Below are 26,190 nucleotides of genomic sequence, written 5' to 3'. Positions count from 1 at the left end.
CTGCTCTGTGCCTGCTGGATGTAGGAATGGTCATAACAACTGTATAACCTGTCAGTTGTTGTGTTTACAGCCCATAAGTCAGTTCAAACAGCTTTACGTAATGAATAGAATAATCCTCAACATGATGTGGTTCTGATTACATGTGTGTATTAAGCCACTATATCATTTCAGTGGATGCAGATAGATGATATACTGCACGTTCAGTCTACCTGTTATCTGCTTTACTAAACACAGCTGTACAACATGCAGAGCCTTCAGTCATATTGAAGTCATTTCTAGTTTCACGTCTTTCATCAGCTGTGTTTAATCAGCTGCTTTTGGTTTGACAGGTTTCATTCTTCTTTCTTTAAACACCTTTCTCTGTCTCCCTGTCTGGTCTGTCTCTGTAGAACCTGAACTTCACCGGTTTCAGGAAAATCCTGAAGAAGCACGACAAAATTTTGGAGACGTCGAGGGGGGCTGACTGGAGGGTGGTCCATGTTGAAGTGGCTCCATTTTACACATGCAAGAAAATCACACAGCTCATCTCTGAGACAGAGGTGCACACACACACACACACACACACACACACACACACACACACACACACACGCACTAAAATGCACATATGCTTAATTAGCATTGCTGTAGTTAAGTAAAGAAGGTTGTACAAGATTCACAATGTCAATATTATAATTAAAAAGCAGTGGTAAGAAACACTTACCAGCCCTCAATATATCAGTTATTTTCAGCCCTCATAATTCTCTCTCTGTGTCTTTCAGGCATTGGTCACAACAGAGTTGGAAGGTGGTGACAGGCAGAAGGCCATGAAGAGGCTGAGGGTACCCCCCCTGGGAGCTGCACAGGTCTCACACACACACACACACACACACACACACACACACACACACACTGTTCCTAAAGTCCACATCCTCTGCTGTCACTTGAACTGCTTCTGTGAAGGGTCAGAAACTAAAGGTCCATGCTCCTGTTGTCCTTTTATTGCACAAAATCAAACTTTCACCCACAGAAAGTTTCCTTTCCTAACAGTTGTCGACAAAGTGACCGACCAGATGCCCAATTTGAATTGTCATGGTGTAAGAAAGACTGACCTAGACATGCATGTTTGTTGTTCCAAAAGTTAGACACGATATAAGTTTTGATTTTCTGGATTTGGAAACAAAAAAAAATCACACCAGTGTACAGTTTCAAATCATTCCGAATCATGAGTTTCCAAAAACTCCATATAGGGGCTCCACGAGCGAGCAAAGTTTTTGTCTTTCCTTTTTACAATACAAGTCAGTCTCTCAAAGCTAGACAGGCTGCCAGTTCCTTTATCCACCTTCCACTAGTGTCAAAAATTCAGTTTTCAAGACAAAATTCTGAGAATTTGTCAGTAGTTTATTTTAATAAAGATTGATCGCTCTATAAGTGCCAAACTGATGTTTGCATTTGCATTGACTGCAATGGTTCACATGAGGATATAATTCAAAATACATTGGAACATTGAAGCTATTTAGCGAGAATGTACAGTATCTGTGTACAGTACTGTTTACACTAAAACATTCTGATGCACTGTGGGCTCAATTTAGTTTTTTATAATTCAAAAATCTGTCTGGATGGTTTCTTGGAGGACAGTCTGAAGATGCAGAAGTTTGGTGTCAATTGAGCAAAAACAGTAGGAGGAGATAGTTAAATTAGTTTTACTAAAACTACCAAAACTGAGCGATGGACTTCATAACTCCTGCCAGGTTGAATCATATGAACATGTCTGCTCACCTGGGCTACAATCAGGTGGAAGTTGCAAAGTTGTAGCACGTACGGCTGATTTGTTCTGAATTAAAGTCTGAAACTTTAGACGTTTGCTGTAGCGCCACCATCAGGACTAGTGGCCCATAAAGCCAGCTGAGGAAGTTTAGCACAGGCCTGGACCTATGTGCATGTTCATTCATGGGAAGGCAGTAGGGGTGTGACGAAACATCGTGCCACGAAATATCGCAAAAACGACAAAACCCTTGGTTGCACAAAACTGAAACTAAAGCTGGCAGTAGGCTGTGTAGTCTCACTGTTCAGGTTAGTTTGTCATGTATCTGACTGGTAAACTGATCAGCTGGCTGAGACAAAGACCCCCCCTCCCCCCACACCAGCCCTAATGTTACCTGCAGCAGTGAGTGATATCAGCAGAGGACAGGAGGAAGGACTGATGCAATAAAAAAAATGATTTATAGGGCAAACAACAGCATTGTTTTGCATTTTGTGTATTTTGAATAAAAGGCTACTTTTTCAGTCATATTAACTGGGAAAAAAAGTTTGGAAACTTGTGTTTGGTGGATTATTTCTCTGTTGTTAAAATACTAATTGGTATTGTATTTTACATGGTTGGAAAGCCTGTTTATTTACCTTCACAATGATGTCCAACTTGTAAGGATCATGCATTTGTGGGATGATCATGCATTTGTGGGATGAGCAGCACAGCTGATTATGTGGGTAGTGCCCAAGAAAAATGTACTGTAATGCTAAACAGTGTATTCTCCTGTTGGTGTTGACTCTTGTTTTGAGTTGTTTGGTGGATTGGATGATTGAACTCTCTATCAGTAACAAAGAACAAACAAGACATATTGGCTATTTTACACTTTATTCATTTAATACACCGTCAGGAGCCTCCGTAGCGGTGGAAGATCCATACGCAGCCACAACAGCCTGGCACCTCCTCCTCATGCTGGTCACCAACCTGGTCACACGTTGCTGTGGGATGGCGTTCCATTCCTCAACCAGGATTGGTTGCAGGTCAGCCAGCGTGGTTGTGTCGGTCACTCTAACACGTATAGCACGCCCAAGCTGATCCCACAAGTGTTGAATTGGGTTGAGGTCTGGACTCTTGGCAGGCCGTTCCATTCTCTCTATTCCCACATTGTGGAGGTAGTCTGTGATAACCCTGGCTCTGTGGGGGCGAGCGTTGTCATCTTGGAGGATGAAGTCAGGTCCCGGATTGTGGAGGTATGGGATCGCCACTGGCTGCAGAATCTCATCCGAATATCTCCCTGCATTGAGATGGCCTTCAATGATGACAAGCCTTGTTTTGCCAGTGAGGGAGATGCCGCCACCAAAAGCTGTTACTCCATCGGTTCAATAATCAGCATAGCGTTCTCCGCGTCGTCTCCATACTTTCACCCTGCCATCCAACTTTGCAGACAGACCCTGGACTCATCACTGACCATGACATTCCCCCACATGTTCAGGTTCCATTGTCTGTGTTGTCGACACCAGCGCAAACGGGCCTGACGGTGAAGGACAGTCATTGCAGGCTTCCTGGTAGCCTTATGAGAATACACTGTTTACCATTGGCAGAGCATTTTGGCACATTTTTCTTGGGCACTACCCACATAATCAGCTGTGCTGCTCATCCCACAAATGCATGATCCTTACAAGTTGGACATCATTGTGAAGGTAAATAAACAGGCTTTCCAACCATGTAAAATACAATGACCATTAGCATTGTAACAACAGAGAAATAATCCACCAAACACAAGTTTCCAAACTTTTTTTCCCCAGTTTATTTTCATCATTTAAGTTTAGTTAAAATTATTGTTATAATATCGTATCGAGATCGTGAACCCAATATCGTGTATCGTATCGTGAGCTGAGTGAATCGTCACACCCCTATAAGGCAGATTTCCTAGGAAGAAGAATATTGACAAAAAACAATGAGCAGTGACTGCTTCAGTCTTCAGGGTGTGTTTCCACTACACAAAGCTTGGCTCCTAAAGGAATTTCCTTTCCAATTATAAGGCTCATACACTCAACCTCGCTCTTCCAGAAGCGTTGTAGCTTAGTACTCTCCCATAAAGAATGAATTAATGTACCTTATTCCTTTCAGAACTTTACACACAAATCTGGATCATTAGGGAACATTTAACTCAATCTGCTAGGTGTAAAATCAGTTTGCATTCACTATTTGTATTGTAATAACATAATAATAAGTTTTGTATTAACAGACTGCGTCTGGGCCTTAAAACAAGCTGTTTCAATCAGCTTCATGAATATCCTCCTTCATATCAATTCTCCATGCCTCTAGCATTTTGGAAGATGAATCTTTTGAATAAGTTTACAAGTAAGGGATAATATACAGCGAGAGGGTCATTGTTGTGAGAGAATCCCCGACAGGGCGATGCTGCATTTGCATCGGGGTCTCATCAACCTAAAGGGAATTCTTTCACAGCAATGACCAGCTAGCTGTACATTATCCTGCTTATTATATACAGTATTGTATACACGGATACTTACTGAAGAAATCAATCATTTGACACAAAAACGGTCCTCCAGAGTCCGACATCAGAGCTGCGCCCATTGCAACGGTCTGTTATACAAAGCAACGGTCTGTTATACACAGCAACGGTCTGTTATACACAGCAACGGTCTGTTATACATAGCAACGGTCTGTTATACACAGCAACGGTCTGTTATACATAGCAACGGTCTGTTATACGTTATAGACAGCAACGGTCTGTTATACACAGCAACGGTCTGTAATACAGAAATAACAGACCTCAGAACGCCGTGATTGACCAATCAGAATTGAGTATAGCTAGTGGTCAGAAAAGGATTCTAGCTTTTTGACCCTTGCTGAGAGGAAATCCTATATATTATATATTATATATCATATTTATATCTGCTCTATAGTGTCCCAAACTGGGAAGGGAGCCACAGAGAAGTAATCCACTGCTGATCTTAACTGGGCAGCCCAGTAGTACCATTTCATATTGGGGAGTTGAAGCCCTCCTCTTTCATACGGTAAATATGATAGCCTTAGTTGGAGTCCGGCCTTTTTATTATTCCAGATGAATTAGTTCAATAAATTATCCATGTTATAAAAAAGTGTTAGGTAGTGGAAGTGGAGAATAAGTTGTAAGTGCAGTTTCAAACATTATTAGTTTGATAGTGATAGTGAGTTACTGAACAACAAGCTCAGAACCATCTTAATGCTGACAGATGGCCTACCTCTTTGACATTTCTTGCATGTCCATCATTTTTAATAACCCTGGAATATCTATTAAACACAGCCAGGACATTAATATGGGTATCATTATTCTAGAGCGGTGGGGATGTAGTGTATAGATGGTGCTCTCAGGGGTTGACTGTGTTTCTGTGTGTGCCTGCAGCCTGCTCCTGCTTGGACCACCTTTCGAGTGGGCCTTTACTGTGGAGTATTCCTGGTCTTACTAGTCACTGTGGTCATTACAGGTAACGCATACACACACATAAGATTCTCACACTATTGTAACATAAATTATGCATCTAAGAATATTGTACGATTTAAAGGTCTGAAACGTTTGAACATCTAGCGACTCAATTTTGACTTCCTGGAAAATAACAGTGTGTCGAGGCCAGAAGTCTGCAGTACTGAGCAGAAGAGTACAGTTCTGCTGGAGTTTCAGGCTCCAAATCTGGAATTGAGTGTATTTTACATGACTTTTTAAAAATCTCTCAACCTATTTATGTCTTTCACGTTGAAGACGTTGTTTTATATTTGTTAAGTAAAATGAATGTCTACTCTCTCTGCTTATTACTTTCTATTTGTTTGATTTGTGCAAATAAATGAAAGTGAAACTATCATCTACAGTTCTGAACAGCAACATGTGACGTGGAAACGGCATGTCCTGGTTTAAAATACACAAGTCACATTGTGTCTGTGTTTCAGTGTTTTAAAACATTTCATATGCCATATCACCAAGTGTCAACATTTAATAACCTGCTATGATCGTTGGGATTTTGATGGAGCATGGAGCAATGGTAGTATAGTATAGTTTAGGAGTTAGTACTGAATGATCTGCTGTGAGTCTTCTCACTCTCCTTCTCTGGTTCTGTCCATACATCATCTACTCTTTACCTGTCACTAGGAGCTGTGGTGATCCGTAGTGCTGATGTTTGGCCTATGGTCAGGATCTACAGAGGAGGCTTCCTGTTAATAGAATTCCTCTTCCTGTTAGGTATACACGCACACACACACGCACACACACACACGCACACACACACACACACACACACACACACACACACACACACACACACACACACACACACACACATTTCCCTAAGCTTGAATGGTGTCCTGTTCAAAGTAAGACCATGAAATATGTGAAGTCAGTCCCTTATCAGTCCTACTGTTTATATCTTCCAGGCATCAACACCTACGGCTGGAGGCAGGCGGGCGTTAACCATGTACTCATATTTGAACTCAACCCCAGAAACAACCTGTCACATCAGCATCTGTTTGAGGTCCAAGCACGCACATACACACATGCAAACATTGTGTCTAACAAACACAACAAATGGCTCAAGGCCCTCCAGATGAAATGGAAATAATGGCTGTGTATCCATGGACATGGACATCAGGTGCTTTTTAGAGGAGGTAATATGCTGGGTAGTAATGTGTCATTCTGTGTGTGTGCAGATTGCAGGTCTGTTGGGGGTGCTGTGGTGCGTCAGCCTGCTGTCCTGCCTCTTCCGTGATAGCATCCTGGTACCAATGCAGGCTAACCCTCTTGCTCTCTACGGCCTCTTCCTCCTCTTCCTCATCAACCCCTTCAAGACCTGCTACTACAAGTCACGCTTCTGGCTGCTCAAACTCTTGGTATCACCACTCAATTACAAATGATCCAGTCTTTCTGTTTGTTTTTCCATAACGGTCATCCTTTGTGTCACTGTACAGTAAATGATGTTCATTGTAGTTGAAAAAGATGTCCTAAGTGTTTGACCGTTTGAAAGATCCACTATTTAATATTTCTAGGAGAAAAGTTCTGGCATCTAAGTTGAGTGTTTTGTCTGAGCAGCAGCCAGTCCAACTATGAGACATAAATGATTAGTGTTCTGTTGATCAGATCAACCCCCCTTCAATCTCTCCCCACAGGTCACCACAGTGAGGTCAATTAAATGTCTCCTATGGGGACTAACATCATCACACATGAATACAGTTGGGCTCATTGGATCCACCAGAGTCTCAGCTTTACAGTGAGACCCAATTTATGGAATTCAAAACTGTTTAGGGACCCCAGTATTCAGAAATATTCAGATACACCATTTTAGAATAGGAGGCAATAACACATTTATACTGCACACATAAAACTGCAACTGCACTCAATTTCCATGTCTGTAAAGGGGAGACTCGTGGGTACCCATAGAACCCATTTACATTCCCATCTGGAGGTCAGAGGTTAAGGGACCCCTTTGTAAATGGCGATGCCAGTTTTTCCTCACCAAAGTTTAGCGTGACTTTGTAGTGTTCTTCCTGACATGCTAGCATGACATGGTTGGTACCGGTGGATTCATTAGCTCTTCTAGTTCCATATGATACCAGTAGCTTCACTCTAGCTTTAAAACTGATAAGCAAAGTTGACCGAGGGTGTCGTCACCCTCAAGGAGTGAAAGAGGTTCATGTTATTTGATTTGTTTGGAACATAAATGATACCAAGGCATACGTTTTCCATTCAGTGTTTTAGCTCAATGTCGTATTCTCCAACAGGATTTTTTCAAAGCCGAAAAATGAATTATTCATCAGCAGACCTTTTTAAAGAAAGTTCAAAACTAAAAAAGTGCTGCTTGCATAAGTATTCAACCCCTACACATTAGTACTTGGTAGAGGCGCGTTTTGCTGCAATAACAGCTGCAAGTGTTTTGGGTAAGTACCGGTCATCTTTGGGAGTGATCTTACCCCGTTCCTCCTGGCAGATTTGCTCCAGATTGATCAGGTTGGTTGGATGATGCTTGTGGACCGCAACTTTCAAACAGTGCCACAGATCCTCTATCGGATTGAAATCTGGACTTTGACTTGAATTTTGGCCAAGAAGCTCTTATCTTGTTCTCAGCTGACCACAAAACCTCGTCTCACATCTGAACTTGCGGTATCAGCCGATACCGAGTACCGATCCGATACCAGCATGATTAAAAAAAAACATATAGTTATTGTTGTTATTATTATTGTTATGAACAGCTGTTTACTACGGACCATGTATGGATGTGTTATGATTACTATCTTTGTCGTCTGGCCTGGCTCAGGTTAAACCCTGTAAAACATGAACAGATTTTCCACTATGACATCGCTCTGACTACCGTTCCACTCTCCACCAGCACCGCACTGTTGTTGTTGTCTGCTGTCGTCACGTGACAGACCACCTGCAGTCAGTTCTTCTTCGCTGCTCTAAAACAGTAGTTGCCAGTGGCAGCCATGATACCTCCAGCACAGTGAAGGCTACTGTTTTGGAGCTGTGAAGAAGAATTGATTTCCGGTTAAAGAAGATGATGTTTTTTTTCTGGGTTAATAAATTCTGGTATCGGATCGGTGCATAGACTTGCGTATTAGCCGATACCCAAACCCAAATTTTGGGCAGTATAGGACGGAATTCTGATACTGGTATCGGTATGAGAACAACTCTAACCAATGGTAAGCCAAGTGTGTCCTCATTAGGGAAATATTTCTCATCTGTGTAATCTTGGAGCTTCCAGAGCATGGGTATTGAATACTTCTGCAAACAGCACATTTCACATATTTATTTTTCTAACATTAAACCAGTGTCACATTACAATAGTTTGTTTTGAGGGCCAGTCTCTTAAAATAATTTATTCCACAAAAACAAATCTTAATGTATCATCTGTAATTTACAGAAGCCCTGAAAGGCAAGCAAGAATTTTCTTTTTTGTCTGATCTAAACTCTATATGAAAAAGAACAGGTGAAAAATAAATCTTTCTAAGTTCCTTATTTTTCTATGAAACACGTGGGAAAAAATAACAGGCCCATTGTTCTTATTAAGTTACTTTTTTCTTTTTACATCTGTGTGAAAACGTGAATGTTTGTGTAGTGTTTTATGTTGTAATACGTATTTCAACCACCAGAGTGCACCAATACCCCATGCTCTAAATAGGTCTAAGCTTTCAGGTTTTCTTCCAGAGGTCTAGTTCAGAAAGCAGGATTAGTAAAACCTCTGAGTTAGTTAAACCTGAGAAGAGTCAGTCTGCTCCCTCTGACAGAGCCAGACACGCTGCTTTATTTCCTCATTCATTCAGTCAAAGGTTGGCTGTATGTCAGAATCTAAATCCTGGTTGGATATTAGTTTGTTAATCAGGACAAGTGAGCACTTTTAGCGCTGTCAAGTTATTTCTTTTGAACAGTGTGAATATGTGTGTATGTGCCAGTTATTTGCAGTAAAGGCCCTGCTCTTTACTGAACCTATGAGGTTAGACTTTCTCTGACTGTCCATATAGGGTGTTTTTCTGAGCACCAGAGGAGAGAGCATGCAGCCAGCTAGAGGAAAAGTGCTGCATCCAGTGTCTTTTTTTCAGAGTGCTCCGACTTTTTTGTGTGGCCGCTCCGAGCGCTTCCAGTTGAAAATCTTTGAACTTTTCCCCTGCCAGAGAAAACCGCTATATTCACACGCAGCCTTAAACACATTTTCCCAACTGTCTATGTAGATTGTCTCCATCATGATTTGTGATAGTTCCTGGGAATGTAAGTAAAACACACAAGAGTTACCACTTACAGGCTTACGCCAGTTGATGACCGAACAAAGGTTGTACAAGGTAGTGTGAGTTCAATTCAGTTTATTTTTATATAGTGTCAAATCATAACAGAAGTTATCTCAAGACACGTTTCATATAGAGCAGGTCTAGACCGTACTCTATAATCTAGAGACCCAACCGAAGATCCCCCATGGGCATGCATTATGTGACAACAGAAAGGAAAAAGTCCCCTTAAGTATGAAGCTCACTATGTAGTGTGCTATGGACTGCACAATCACTGTACCCACTTTCTAACCTGGTATTCACATCCTCTCTGACATTTACTGCTATGCTTGACAGTGAGAGTTTTTACCCAAGTCTTGGGATTGGAGAGTAGAGTTATATAACGCAGAAATGCACAAAATTAAGTTTTTGTTCATTCGTTCATACAATCAAATTGACATATAAACAAATATGTTCTCCTGCTGTACAAATGTCACGACTGTTTCTACAGCTTTTAACTGTATGTCCTTTACCAACATTTAAACTGCATGTCCTGTTTTATGTTATTGTCCTGATGTATTTCAGGGAGACTTCTGTAACACCTTGGCCAGGGACAACAGATAAAAAAATCGCCTTTCTGGCATTTTTATACCTTGTGTATTTCTATATTTCCCCTGTCCCCTCTCTAATAGATTAAGCTACTATGGATGTTGGAATGCCATTGAATGAGGGTAGTTGAGGCTCAGTATATTTTATGTCAGAGCTCAATTTACTAGAATTTTAGTAGCAAAGATGTTGGTGCATATGGTGTGACAGCATGGTTAAGGGCTACAGGCACCACTACAAAGTGTGGTTTTAAAATCTGTTTTGGTCATCATTGAGAAAAAGCCTAAATAAAGTCAGACCAAATAGAAATGGACTGGGATCATACTAATGAGTGCTTCAGTTCAGGGTTGGGAAGACAAACTGCTACTAACAGGGACACTGTCCTCTGTCTCTTTCTTTCACAGTTCCGAGTGGTGACCGCTCCGTTTCACCATGTGGGCTTCGCAGACTTCTGGCTGGCTGACCAGTTGAACTCTCTGGGTGTGGTTCTGATGGATCTGGAGTACATGATCTGTTTCTACAGTTTTGAGCTGGACTGGAAGAATCATGATGGACTCATCAGCAGTGAAGGTGAAACTGAACAACTAAAGGCTGTAAAGACTCTGATCCAATGATGATGGACCCCCACCTTGTCATGACCACATTGTTTGTGTGCCATTCTCTGCAGGTAAAGATGTGTGTAACTCCTACTCCTATGGCGTCCGTGCGGTGATCCAGTGTCTTCCTGCTTGGTTCCGATTCGTCCAATGTCTGCGGCGTTACCGTGACACCAAACGGGCCTTCCCTCACCTGGTTAACGCAGGGAAATACTCCACTTCCTTCTTTGTTGTCACCTTTGCTGCCCTATACAGCACACATAAAGGTATAATGGAGACGACACATCTTTGTTGTATTCAGTGCACAGAGGGCAAAGCTTACACATACAGCTTTATTGGAATACCATTACAGATTGCACCAGGCCTTTACATCAAACCCACCTTTATTACATCAAACCCACCTTTATTACTCATTTTCTATATTTTGTCCATCATTTAGTAGGATGTCTCCCTGTTTTCTGATCTTCTCCTGTTTTACTGTTTTTACTTCCTCCGTGTTTCCCTGTTGTCTTGATGAACTCTACTGATTGTACAACAACAGATTGATGTCAGACTCCCGTCCCTACCCTGAGAAAACAAGACTCACAGTCACAACTAGTAAAAGCATTGTCTTCAGGAAGTTCAGTTCAGTCATTCAGCCTTTCTGGACTCATTTGGTGTAAAGCTATTTACAATAAAATAAGTCACTTCCTGCACAGATGTTTCATATTGAAAACTCAAAGAGCTTAATTCCTCTTATTGCTGGTAGGCTTTGAGTCCATCAAAATGAAACACGACACGCCATGCGTCATGACTCTGTTGTGCTGAGATTTGCTAATGCTGGTCATAATTTGAATAACAGCTTTTATAAAATAATTTGTGGTAATTTACATCTTTTATTCTGTCAATAATCTCAGGTTCTGTGTCTGTAATTTAATTTTTGCATCTAGCTTAGTTTAGTTCCTTAAATGTGTTCATTGTCATTCCACACCATCTACAGTTAACTATTCTATTCTCTGCTCAGATTTTATTAAAGTTTCAATCGCACTATCATTTATCAATCTGATGTATATAGCAGCTGTCTAACCTCACACCCTTCTCTCTCTCTCACTCAGCTGAATCCCACGCTGATGCCCAGATCTTCCTCTACTTGTATATCGGCTGTTTAGTGGTCAGCTCATGTTACACGCTGGTCTGGGATCTGAAGATGGACTGGGGCCTGTTTGACCGCAACGCAGGAGAGAATACCTTTCTGAGAGAGGAGATAGTCTACCCACATAAGGTATTTGTCCACACAGGGAGGAGAATGGCTGATAGTAGTAGTAGTAGTTTGACTACAGCAAACTACAGCAACCCCCCCCCCTGTTCTCTGTCTCGCCCTCCAGGCCTATTACTACAGTGCCATAGTGGAGGATGTGCTGCTGCGTTTTTCGTGGACTTTAACTCTCTCTCTCAGCACAGTCTCCGGGTTTCACGGCATCTCTGACATACTGGCGACTATACTGGCCCCAATGGAGGTCTTTAGGTATGCACAATCATTCTATTTTCTGACTTTTGTCTCTTTTAGCATTTCCTTCTTCATTCCTTTCTTTTTTCCTCCCCTTATTCCTTCTGGGATAAAATGTTCATTAATTTTTTTTCACTGATCCGTTATTTTATAAAATGTCAGGAATAGTTTCCCAGAGCCCACACGGGACGTCCTCAAATAGCTTTTTTTGTCCAATCAACCGTCCAAAACCCAAAGATTGTTACTTGTTCAAAGATAGAAATCATTGTCCAGTTTTAACGACTTTAGAGAGGCAGTTCATTGATTGCTGCTGAAGTTGATGTTTTGTATTTTGCCAGCAGCTAGCTAAACATGTTACAGTCCCCTTCTCACCTTGTGTCCTATTGTAATGTTTCATGCTGCTGCTTCTGATACAGAATGCTCACACTACTTGAGCAGCTTTTTTATGACTGCAATTGCTTGAATTATTTAAAACATCAAATAGAATGTAGGATTTTTCAGTCAAATCTATTATCTAATGATTTTATCTTTTCTATGAAGTATCTCATCTAATCTGTCTCAATTCAAGTCCTCAACCATGTCCCCCCCTAACTCTGAAGAAAACACTTGTGACTGCTAATAGAGTATGTGATGACGATGTGGACCTTTGTTATTAACTATTGTTAGAATATTTCACATGTGAATTACAGTATGGAAGTCATATTTGTCACTGACAGTCAGTGTTTCTCCTCTCCAGACGTTTTGTGTGGAACTTCTTCCGATTGGAGAACGAACACCTGAATAACTGTGGTGAGTTCAGGGCCGTCAGAGACATTAGTGTGGCTCCGCTCAATGCTGATGACCAGACACTGCTGGAGCAGATGATGGACCAGGAGGACGGAGTCAGGAACAGGCAGGGCAAGAAGAGCTGGAAGAGGAGCTACAGCATGAGTCTACGCAGGCCACGACTGGCCTCACAGTGAGTCAACAACGACGGATGTTAACCTGATGTGGGAACATGGGAAGGTGATGGGTTACAGCACATTGAGCTTGGAGGCTACAAATGAATAAGACATTTAAAGCCTGTATTACAGCTTGGGGCGTGGAGTTTGAAAGAAGTTTGAATTTAGCAGGCAGTCAAGTTGCCAAACCAAAGGAGGAGTTTTGGAGCTTGACTCGAGGGGAGTAGAAGTCTCTGCTGCTGTAACCTGTCTCTCACAAGTCCCCCAACTTCATGGAAGGTCTTTTTGAATGAGTGAACAGAAAATATGTGTTAAGATTAGTTGTATTCATTCCTTCACTCAACCTTTATTTCAGCTCAGGTATACATTGAGGTAGAAACCTCATTTACAATATAGCCGAGTAAAAGAACAAACAAATACACACCAAGAAACACAAATAAGAAACTTCATAATAAATAAAGCAATTAAGATTCAACTTAAACAAGAACAACTGGAAGTGAAACAGGATGAAATCAAAAAGGATCATAGTGAGGTAGGATTTAGATTGTTCTGCATGTTATTCCAGGTTACAGGTGAGAAAAACGTGATTTTCCAAGCTCAGTAGAAACAGTCAGAACCTGCAACACAACCCAGTCATTTGAGCGTCTTCAAGGGGCCCACATTAAAAGACAACAACAAAGTCATGTAAGGGGGGTTGGAAAACATCAATAAAACCCAGTGTCTATCAGTGTCTGTTAGACAAGTCTATTACTACTACTACTACTATACGACTACTACTATACGACGACTACTACTACTACTACTATACGACTACTACTAAACGACTACTACTACTACTACTATATGACTACTACTACTACTACTATACGACTACTACTACTACTACTACTACTACTATACGACTACTACTACTACTACTACTATACGACTACTACGACTACTACTACTACTACTATACGACGACTACTACTACTACTACTACGACTACTACTGTACGACTACTACTAATACTACTACTACTACTACTACTACTAATATACTACTACTACTACGACTACGACTACTACTAATACTACTACTACTATACGACTACTACTACTACTACTATACGAATATTACTACTACTACTACTATATGACTACTACTAATACTACTACTACTATACGACTACTACTACTACTACTACTATACGACTACTACGACTACTGCTACTACGACTACTATACGACGACTACTACTGTACGACTACTACTACTACTACTATACGACTACTACTACTACTACTACTACTACTACTACTAATATACTACTACTACTACTACTACTATACGAATATTACTACTACTACTACTATACGACTACTACTAATACTACTACTACTATACGACTACTACTACTACTATACGACTACTACTACTATACGACTACGACTACTACTACTACTACTATACGACTACTACGACTACTACTATACGACTACTACTACTAATACTACTACTATACGACTACTACTACTATACGACTACTACGACTACTACTATACGACTACTACTACTACTACTACTACTAATACTACTACTACTACTACTAATATACGACGACTACTACTACTACTAATATACGACTACTACTACTACTACTATATGACTACTACGACTACTACTATACGACTACTACTATACGACTACTACTACTACTACTACTACTACTACTACTACTACTACACGACTACTACTACTACTACTATACGACGACTACTACTACTACTACGACTACTACTGTACGACTACTACTACTACTACTACTACTACTATACGACTACTACTACTACTACTACTATTACTACTACTAATATACTACTACTACTACTACTACTATACGAATATTACTACTACTACTACTACTATACGACTACTACTAATACTACTACTACTACTATACGACTACTACTAAACGACTACTACTATGACTACTACTACTATACGACTACTACGACTACTACTATACGACTACTACTATACGACTACTACTACTACTACTACTACTACTACTATACGACTACTACTACTACTACTATACGACTACTACTACTACTATACGACTACTACTACTACTACTACTACTATACGACGACTACTACTACTACTACGACTACTACTGTACGACTACTACTACTACTACTACTACTACTACTACTACTACTACTACTACTATACGACTACTACTACTACTAATATACGAATATTACTACTACTACTACTATACGACTACTACTAATACTACTACTACTACTATACGACTACTACTACTACTATACGACTACTACTAATACTACTACTACTACTATACGACTACTACTACTACTATACGACGACTACTACTACTACTACTATACGACTACTACTACTACTACTACTACTACTATACGACTACTACGACTACTACTATACGACTACTACTACTAATACTACTACTATACGACTACTACTACTACTACTACTACTAATATACTACTACTACTACTACTATACGACTACTACTATACTACTATCAATAAAACCCAGTGTCTATCAGTGTCTGTTAGACAAGTCTATTACTACTACTACTACTGTACGACTACTACTAATACTACTACTACTACTATACGACTACTACTACTACTACTACTACTACTAATACTAATATACTACTACTACTACGACTACGACTACTACTACTACTATACGACTACTACTACTACTACTACTACTACTACTACTATACGACTACTACTACTACTATACGACTACTACTACTACTACTATACGACTAATACTACTACTACTACTATACGACTACTACTATACGAATATTACTACTACTATACGACTAATACTACTACTACTACTATACGACTACTACTATACGAATATTACTACTACTACTACTATACGACTACTACTAATACTACTACTACTATACGACTACTACTACTACTACTACTATACGACTACTACTACTACTGCTACTACTACTATACGACTACTACGACTACTACTACTACTACTACTATACGACGACTACTACTACGACTACTACTGTACGACTACTACTACTACTACTATACGACTACTACTACTACTACTACTACTACTACTACTAATATACTACTACTACTACTACTACTAATATACTACTACTACTACTACTACTATACGAATATTACTACTACTACTACTATACGACTACTACTAATACTACTACTACTATACGACTACTACTACTACTATACGACTACTACTAATACTACTACTACTACTGTACGACTACTACTATACGAATATTACTACGACTACTACTAATACTACTACTACTACTATACGACTACTACTACTACTATACGACGACTACTACTATACGACTACGACTACTACTACTACTACTACTACTACTATACGACTACTACGACTACTACTATACGACTACTACTACTAATACTACTACTATACGACTACTACTACTACTACTACTATACGACTACTACGACTACTACTATACGACTACTACTACTACTACTAATAATACTACTACTACTACTACTAATATACGACTACTACTACTACTAATATACGACTACTACTACTACTACTATATGACTACTACGACTACTACTATACGACTACTACTACTACTATACGACTACTACTACTATACGACTACTACTACTACTACTACTACTACACTACTACTACTACTACTACTACTATACGACGACTACTACTACTACTACGACTACTACTGTACGACTAATACTACTACTACTACTACTACTATACGACTGCTACTACTACTACTACTATTACTACTACTAATATACTACTACTACTACTACTACTACTATACGAATATTACTACTACTACTACTACTATACGACTACTACTAATACTACTACTACTACTATACGACTACTACTAAACGACTACTACTACTACTACTATATGACTACTACTACTACTACTATACGACTACTACGACTACTACTATACTACTACTACTACTACTACTACTACTACTACTACTACTATACGACTACTACTACTACTACTACTATACGACTACTACTACTACTATACGACTACTACTACTACTACTACTACTATACGACGACTACTACTACTACTACGACTACTACTGTACGACTACTACTACTACTACTACTACTATACGACTACTACTACTACTAATATACGAATATTACTACTACTACTACTATACGACTACTACTAATACTACTACTACTACTATACGACTACTACTACTACTATACGACTACTACTAATACTACTACTACTACTATACGACGACTACTACTACTACTACTACTATACGACTACTACTATACGACTACTACTACTAATACTACTACTATACGACTACTACTACTACTACTACTATACGACTACTACGACTACTACTACTACTACTATACGACGACTACTACTACTACTACTACGACTACTACTGTACGACTACTACTAATACTACTACTACTACTACTACTACTAATATACTACTACTACTACGACTACGACTACTACTAATACTACTACTACTATACGACTACTACTACTACTACTATACGAATATTACTACTACTACTACTATATGACTACTACTAATACTACTACTACTATACGACTACTACTACTACTACTACTATACGACTACTACGACTACTGCTACTACGACTACTATACGACGACTACTACTGTACGACTACTACTACTACTACTATACGACTACTACTACTACTACTACTACTACTACTACTAATATACTACTACTACTACTACTACTATACGAATATTACTACTACTACTACTATACGACTACTACTAATACTACTACTACTATACGACTACTACTACTACTATACGACTACTACTACTATACGACTACGACTACTACTACTACTACTATACGACTACTACGACTACTACTATACGACTACTACTACTAATACTACTACTATACGACTACTACTACTATACGACTACTACGACTACTACTATACGACTACTACTACTACTACTACTACTAATACTACTACTACTACTACTAATATACGACGACTACTACTACTACTAATATACGACTACTACTACTACTACTATATGACTACTACGACTACTACTATACGACTACTACTATACGACTACTACTACTACTACTACTACTACTACTACTACTACACGACTACTACTACTACTACTATACGACGACTACTACTACTACTACGACTACTACTGTACGACTACTACTACTACTACTACTACTACTATACGACTACTACTACTACTACTACTATTACTACTACTAATATACTACTACTACTACTACTACTATACGAATATTACTACTACTACTACTACTATACGACTACTACTAATACTACTACTACTACTATACGACTACTACTAAACGACTACTACTATGACTACTACTACTATACGACTACTACGACTACTACTATACGACTACTACTATACGACTACTACTACTACTACTACTACTACTACTATACGACTACTACTACTACTACTATACGACTACTACTACTACTATACGACTACTACTACTACTACTACTACTATACGACGACTACTACTACTACTACGACTACTACTGTACGACTACTACTACTACTACTACTACTACTACTACTACTACTACTACTACTATACGACTACTACTACTACTAATATACGAATATTACTACTACTACTACTATACGACTACTACTAATACTACTACTACTACTATACGACTACTACTACTACTATACGACTACTACTAATACTACTACTACTACTATACGACTACTACTACTACTATACGACGACTACTACTACTACTACTATACGACTACTACTACTACTACTACTACTACTATACGACTACTACGACTACTACTATACGACTACTACTACTAATACTACTACTATACGACTACTACTACTACTACTACTACTAATATACTACTACTACTACTACTATACGACTACTACTATACTACTATCAATAAAACCCAGTGTCTATCAGTGTCTGTTAGACAAGTCTATTACTACTACTACTACTGTACGACTACTACTAATACTACTACTACTACTATACGACTACTACTACTACTACTACTACTACTAATACTAATATACTACTACTACTACGACTACGACTACTACTACTACTATACGACTACTACTACTACTACTACTACTACTACTACTATACGACTACTACTACTACTATACGACTACTACTACTACTACTATACGACTAATACTACTACTACTACTATACGACTACTACTATACGAATATTACTACTACTATACGACTAATACTACTACTACTACTATACGACTACTACTATACGAATATTACTACTACTACTACTATACGACTACTACTAATACTACTACTACTATACGACTACTACTACTACTACTACTATACGACTACTACTACTACTGCTACTACTACTATACGACTACTACGACTACTACTACTACTACTACTATACGACGACTACTACTACGACTACTACTGTACGACTACTACTACTACTACTATACGACTACTACTACTACTACTACTACTACTACTACTAATATACTACTACTACTACTACTACTAATATACTACTACTACTACTACTACTATACGAATATTACTACTACTACTACTATACGACTACTACTAATACTACTACTACTATACGACTACTACTACTACTATACGACTACTACTAATACTACTACTACTACTGTACGACTACTACTATACGAATATTACTACGACTACTACTAATACTACTACTACTACTATACGACTACTACTACTACTATACGACGACTACTACTATACGACTACGACTACTACTACTACTACTACTACTACTATACGACTACTACGACTACTACTATACGACTACTACTACTAATACTACTACTATACGACTACTACTACTACTACTACTATACGACTACTACGACTACTACTATACGACTACTACTACTACTACTAATAATACTACTACTACTACTACTAATATACGACTACTACTACTACTAATATACGACTACTACTACTACTACTATATGACTACTACGACTACTACTATACGACTACTACTACTACTATACGACTACTACTACTATACGACTACTACTACTACTACTACTACTACACTACTACTACTACTACTACTACTATACGACGACTACTACTACTACTACGACTACTACTGTACGACTAATACTACTACTACTACTACTACTATACGACTGCTACTACTACTACTACTATTACTACTACTAATATACTACTACTACTACTACTACTACTATACGAATATTACTACTACTACTACTACTATACGACTACTACTAATACTACTACTACTACTATACGACTACTACTAAACGACTACTACTACTACTACTATATGACTACTACTACTACTACTATACGACTACTACGACTACTACTATACTACTACTACTACTACTACTACTACTACTACTACTACTATACGACTACTACTACTACTACTACTATACGACTACTACTACTACTATACGACTACTACTACTACTACTACTACTATACGACGACTACTACTACTACTACGACTACTACTGTACGACTACTACTACTACTACTACTACTATACGACTACTACTACTACTAATATACGAATATTACTACTACTACTACTATACGACTACTACTAATACTACTACTACTACTATACGACTACTACTACTACTATACGACTACTACTAATACTACTACTACTACTATACGACGACTACTACTACTACTACTACTATACGACTACTACTATACGACTACTACTACTAATACTACTACTATACGACTACTACTACTACTACTACTATACGACTACTACGACTACTACTATACGACTACTACTACTACTACTAATAATACTACTACTACTACTACTAATATACGACTACTACTACTACTAATATACGACTACTACTACTACTACTATATGACTACTACGACTACTACTATACGACTACTACTACTACTATACGACTACTACTACTATACGACTACTACTACTACTACTACTACTACACTACTACTACTACTACTACTACTATACGACGACTACTACTACTACTACGACTACTACTGTACGACTAATACTACTACTACTACTACTACTATACGACTGCTACTACTACTACTACTATTACTACTACTAATATACTACTACTACTACTACTACTACTATACGAATATTACTACTACTACTACTACTATACGACTACTACTAATACTACTACTACTACTATACGACTACTACTAAACGACTACTACTACTATACGACTACTACTAAACGACTACTACTACTACTACTATATGACTACTACTACTACTACTATACGACTACTACGACTACTACTATACGACTACTACTACTACTACTACTACTACTACTACTACTACTACTACTATACGACTACTACTACTACTACTACTATACGACTACTACTACTACTATACGACTACTACTACTACTACTACTACTATACGACGACTACTACTACTACTACGACTACTACTGTACGACTACTACTACTACTACTATACGACTACTACTACTACTAATATACGAATATTACTACTACTACTACTATACGACTACTACTAATACTACTACTACTACTATACGACTACTACTACTACTATACGACTACTACTAATACTACTACTACTACTATACGACTACTACTACTACTATACGACGACTACTACTACTACTACTATACGACTACTACTACTACTACTACTACTATACGACTACTACTACTACTACTACTACTAATATACTACTACTACTACTACTATACGACTACTACTATACGAATACTACTACTACTACTATAGGACTACTACTACTACTATACGACTACTACTACTATACGACTACTACTACTACTACTACTACTATACGACTACTACTACTACTATACGACTACTACTACTACTACTACTACTATACGACGACTACTACTACTACTACGACTACTACTGTACGACTACTACTACTACTACTACTACTACTATACGACTGCTACTACTACTACTACTATACGACTACTACTACTACTATACGACTACTACTACTACTACTACTACTATACGACGACTACTACTACTACTACGACTACTACTGTACGACTACTACTACTACTACTATACGACTACTACTACTACTAATATACGAATATTACTACTACTACTACTATACGACTACTACTAATACTACTACTACTACTATACGACTACTACTACTACTATACGACTACTACTAATACTACTACTACTACTATACGACTACTACTACTACTATACGACGACTACTACTACTACTACTATACGACTACTACTACTACTACTACTACTATACGACTACTACTATACGACTACTACTACTAATACTACTACTATACGACTACTACTACTACTACTACTACTAATATACTACTACTACTACTACTATACGACTACTACTATACGAATACTACTACTACTACTATAGGACTACTACTACTACTATACGACTACTACTACTATACGACTACTACTACTACTACTACTACTATACGACTACTACTACTACTATACGACTACTACTACTACTACTACTACTATACGACGACTACTACTACTACTACGACTACTACTGTACGACTACTACTACTACTACTACTACTACTACTACTATACGACTACTACTACTACTAATATACGAATATTACTACTACTACTACTATACGACTACTACTAATACTACTACTACTACTATACGACTACTACTACTACTATACGACTACTACTAATACTACTACTACTACTATACGACTACTACTATACGACGACTACTACTACTACTACTATACGACTACTACTACTACTACTACTACTATACGACTACTACTATACGACTACTACTACTAATACTACTACTATACGACTACTACTACTACTACTACTACTAATATACTACTACTACTACTACTATACGACTACTACTATACGAATACTACTACTACTACTATAGGACTACTACTACTACTATACGACTACTACTACTATACGACTACTACGACTACTACTATACGACTACTACTACTACTACTACTACTATACGACTACTACTACTACACACTTTCAGAGCCAAAAATTCTAAACCTTGTTCTACTGTGACTTCAGGGTACAAGTAAAACCAGCTCTAGTATAGATGGCCACACCCCCTCCTCTTGAATTTCTGTCCATTGTAAAAAGGTTGTAATCATCCAAGGCCACCTCAGAGTCACTCACAGTGCATCTTTACCAAGTTTCAGATAATACCAGAATATCAGGATCCATTTGTGTTACAAATTTTTGGTTTAGAATCAGTTCTATTTCTCCCATGGAGGGAATAATTTTTTTCTGATACGCTTGGTTGACCTGAATGCCGATGACGAGATGTGTCCCTGCTGTGGAGCAATAAAAATGTGTTTTCTCTAAGTATAAAGATAAATAACCCAAGTCCTAACTAACGCATGCATTTTAAGCACCCATACAGAGCAGTACTTTTTTATTCTAATTGCCATAATCTCCCAGTATAATCCAGTGTATCTAAAGTAATCTAATGTAAGGTGTTCTGCTTTCAGTGTGTCCAGTATTTTCCGTTGCATTGAAAGCAGTGCTTTCATGATATCTGCTATTTGTGTTGATTGGTGTCTTCAGGTCATGTGATCCTCTCTGTGTGAACTTACTGAACTTTAAAACTCCATAGCTTGTTTTAATGTGGAAGGGCTTATAAGCCGTTATTCTTCCATTATGAGAATGCAGTTAGTCAATACTGTTCACACTTTCTTCTACCCATTTCAGGTCCAAGACCCGTGACACCAAGGTTCTGATAGAGGACACTGATGATGACTCCTGACATCAGGCCACGCCCCTCGCCTGGGTCCAGAATTTATTCAAAGGAGGAAACTCCACCTCCTAACCGAGGAATTACCCAGCGAGTCGGGCGTTGAACTCTCAGCCAAGGACGGGTTTTAAACTCTCATGCCTACGTAATCCTTTCTCCAATGCTTGAGCCTCTACATGGGTTCAGAACTATTTGAAGTATTTCAAGGGAGGAACTTTCACCTTTTGAACAAACAACCCAGCAACATGGCTATCAAACTCCTACTTCTACTCCTACTTTCAATAATAATCAGGGGTGGGCTTATCACTTAAACTCTACCTTACCCAAGCAGTGGGTGAAAAACGTTTCTTCCTGTCATCCACAGCCACCTAGAGGTGGACTCTTTAACTACACCCACTCCTCAGCCATTGCTTGGGCTCTCCTAAAAGCCTCAGCCTAGCATGAACAATGCAGCTAAATGGAATGCAAGCCGATCACCCTGACAGGAAGTGTCCCCGCTCCCTCTCGGTGCCACGCCACTCCCACACGGGGAGAGGCCGACAACTTCAAGCCTACTGTTGAGGACCAAAAGGTTTTCTCCCTGCCTTTAGCTGTTAGTCTCCATCTACACCACACCTCAAGAGATCTCCACTCAACTTGTAATTTGGACCTCAGAATGAACCTTAAGCCCCCTTTTTCCAATGAGAGAATAAAAAGGGTTGAAAAGTGTCCTCCTCCTTCCGGCGACTTTTTAGGCCTTGTGACCTTCTCCTTCTCCTTCTCCCTAACCCTCGGCCAACAGACTATGCTGACGAACATTTGGTAACACCAATCAGTCACTGGCTTGACTCCCTCACTCTTCAGCTTACCCCTTCAAATCATCACAGAGCTGCCTACCTGCACCTTAATCGCTTTAGAAACACACACACACACAAATAGTGGTGTGAATTGGAGTGTAATGCCTATTGTGTGTTCACACACACACAAATAGTGATCTCATTTGTTTTATTGTTCATGGATGTGCAACACTTGACCATTCATTTTTTGAGACCGTGGGAAGAAAAAACACACACAAACACACACACACATAAACTAGCGATTATTTATAGCCGTGGTTGTAAATATGAGACGGACCAAAGAAGGAGGTGATGTGAAAATTCAGAAAATGTCAAATAGTCCATAAAAACAAAAGAAAAGTTATGAGTTCAGACTGCATGGACCAGCAGCTGGAAGGACTGTTCAGCCGAGGAGCTAAGAGGGAAACTATACTTTTGTTTCTGGAAAAAAAGATGAAGATCACCTTAATCATCCTGCGCTAGCTCCCAGTCATCCATGTGGAAAAAATATTCTCAATGTGGAAATGGTTTTACTGAATGTATGCCAACTTATTAATGTATGTAGAAGTGGGAGAGATGTCTAAATACCTCCAGTCAACCCATTTAGGTCCATCACTTTTTTGAAACTTAAAATAAGAGTTAAAGGACCAGTGTGTAACAATTAGGGGGATCTATTGGCAGAAATGGAATCTAATATTAATAAGTATGTTTTTCTTTAGCGTATAATCACCTGATAATAAGAATTGTGTTTTCGTTACCTTAGAATGAGCCGTTTATATCTCCATTGGTAGCGGGTCCTCTTCACAGAGTCCGCCGTGTTTCTACAGTAGCCCAGAACGGCTTGTGCCGGAGTCAATAATGTTACTCGCTCTCGTCGCAGCCGCTCTCTCTCTCTTGCTTCACCACTCACTTCCCACGTACACACACACTCTGAGCACTGGCTCTGCTCCAGATGACCTCCGCTGCTCTTACAACAACCGGTTCTACAGAGGGACATTCACGTTTTCACGCCGGCCACCATCGCAATCCAACACGCTTGGCACAGGGGAGAGGCTTCAGTTGGTTGCAATCTGCAACCTCGACGCTAGATACCACCAGATCCTACACACTGTTCCTTTAAGACGAGGTCCAATGCATTTTTATTTTCTCCCCTAAAATCTTGATTGAAGACTTTTGTTTTATAAAACAGTAATTGTTGTCTGTTAAACTGGTTCATTGAAATGTGACGATGATGAAAAGGGGGGAGGTCACCTGTCTGTCACGTACTGGTT

General features: G+C 38.9%; 1 protein-coding gene across 1 annotated transcript in view; it reads left to right on the top strand.

Moving 5' to 3' along the window:
- LOC141777812 (xenotropic and polytropic retrovirus receptor 1 homolog) overlaps positions 1-24,812 on the top strand; it is a 74,566-nt gene extending 49,754 nt beyond the window's left edge. Inside the window, exons 5-16 of the mRNA XM_074652398.1 lie at positions 390-539; positions 762-845; positions 5,139-5,220; positions 5,877-5,966; positions 6,158-6,255; positions 6,431-6,610; positions 10,483-10,648; positions 10,746-10,940; positions 11,769-11,935; positions 12,039-12,178; positions 12,897-13,118; positions 24,062-24,812. Coding sequence (XP_074508499.1) covers positions 390-539; positions 762-845; positions 5,139-5,220; positions 5,877-5,966; positions 6,158-6,255; positions 6,431-6,610; positions 10,483-10,648; positions 10,746-10,940; positions 11,769-11,935; positions 12,039-12,178; positions 12,897-13,118; positions 24,062-24,116 — 1,629 coding nt within the window. The 3' untranslated portion in view covers positions 24,117-24,812. The remainder of the gene's footprint in view (positions 1-389; positions 540-761; positions 846-5,138; positions 5,221-5,876; positions 5,967-6,157; positions 6,256-6,430; positions 6,611-10,482; positions 10,649-10,745; positions 10,941-11,768; positions 11,936-12,038; positions 12,179-12,896; positions 13,119-24,061) is intronic.
- Positions 24,813-26,190: the final 1,378 nt, after the last annotated feature.

Source organism: Sebastes fasciatus, chromosome 11 (assembly GCF_043250625.1).
Source record: "Sebastes fasciatus isolate fSebFas1 chromosome 11, fSebFas1.pri, whole genome shotgun sequence".
Lineage (NCBI taxonomy): Eukaryota > Metazoa > Chordata > Actinopteri > Perciformes > Sebastidae > Sebastes > Sebastes fasciatus.
The sequence above is the reverse complement of the archived record's forward strand: the minus strand, read 5'-3'. Positions and strand labels throughout refer to the sequence as shown.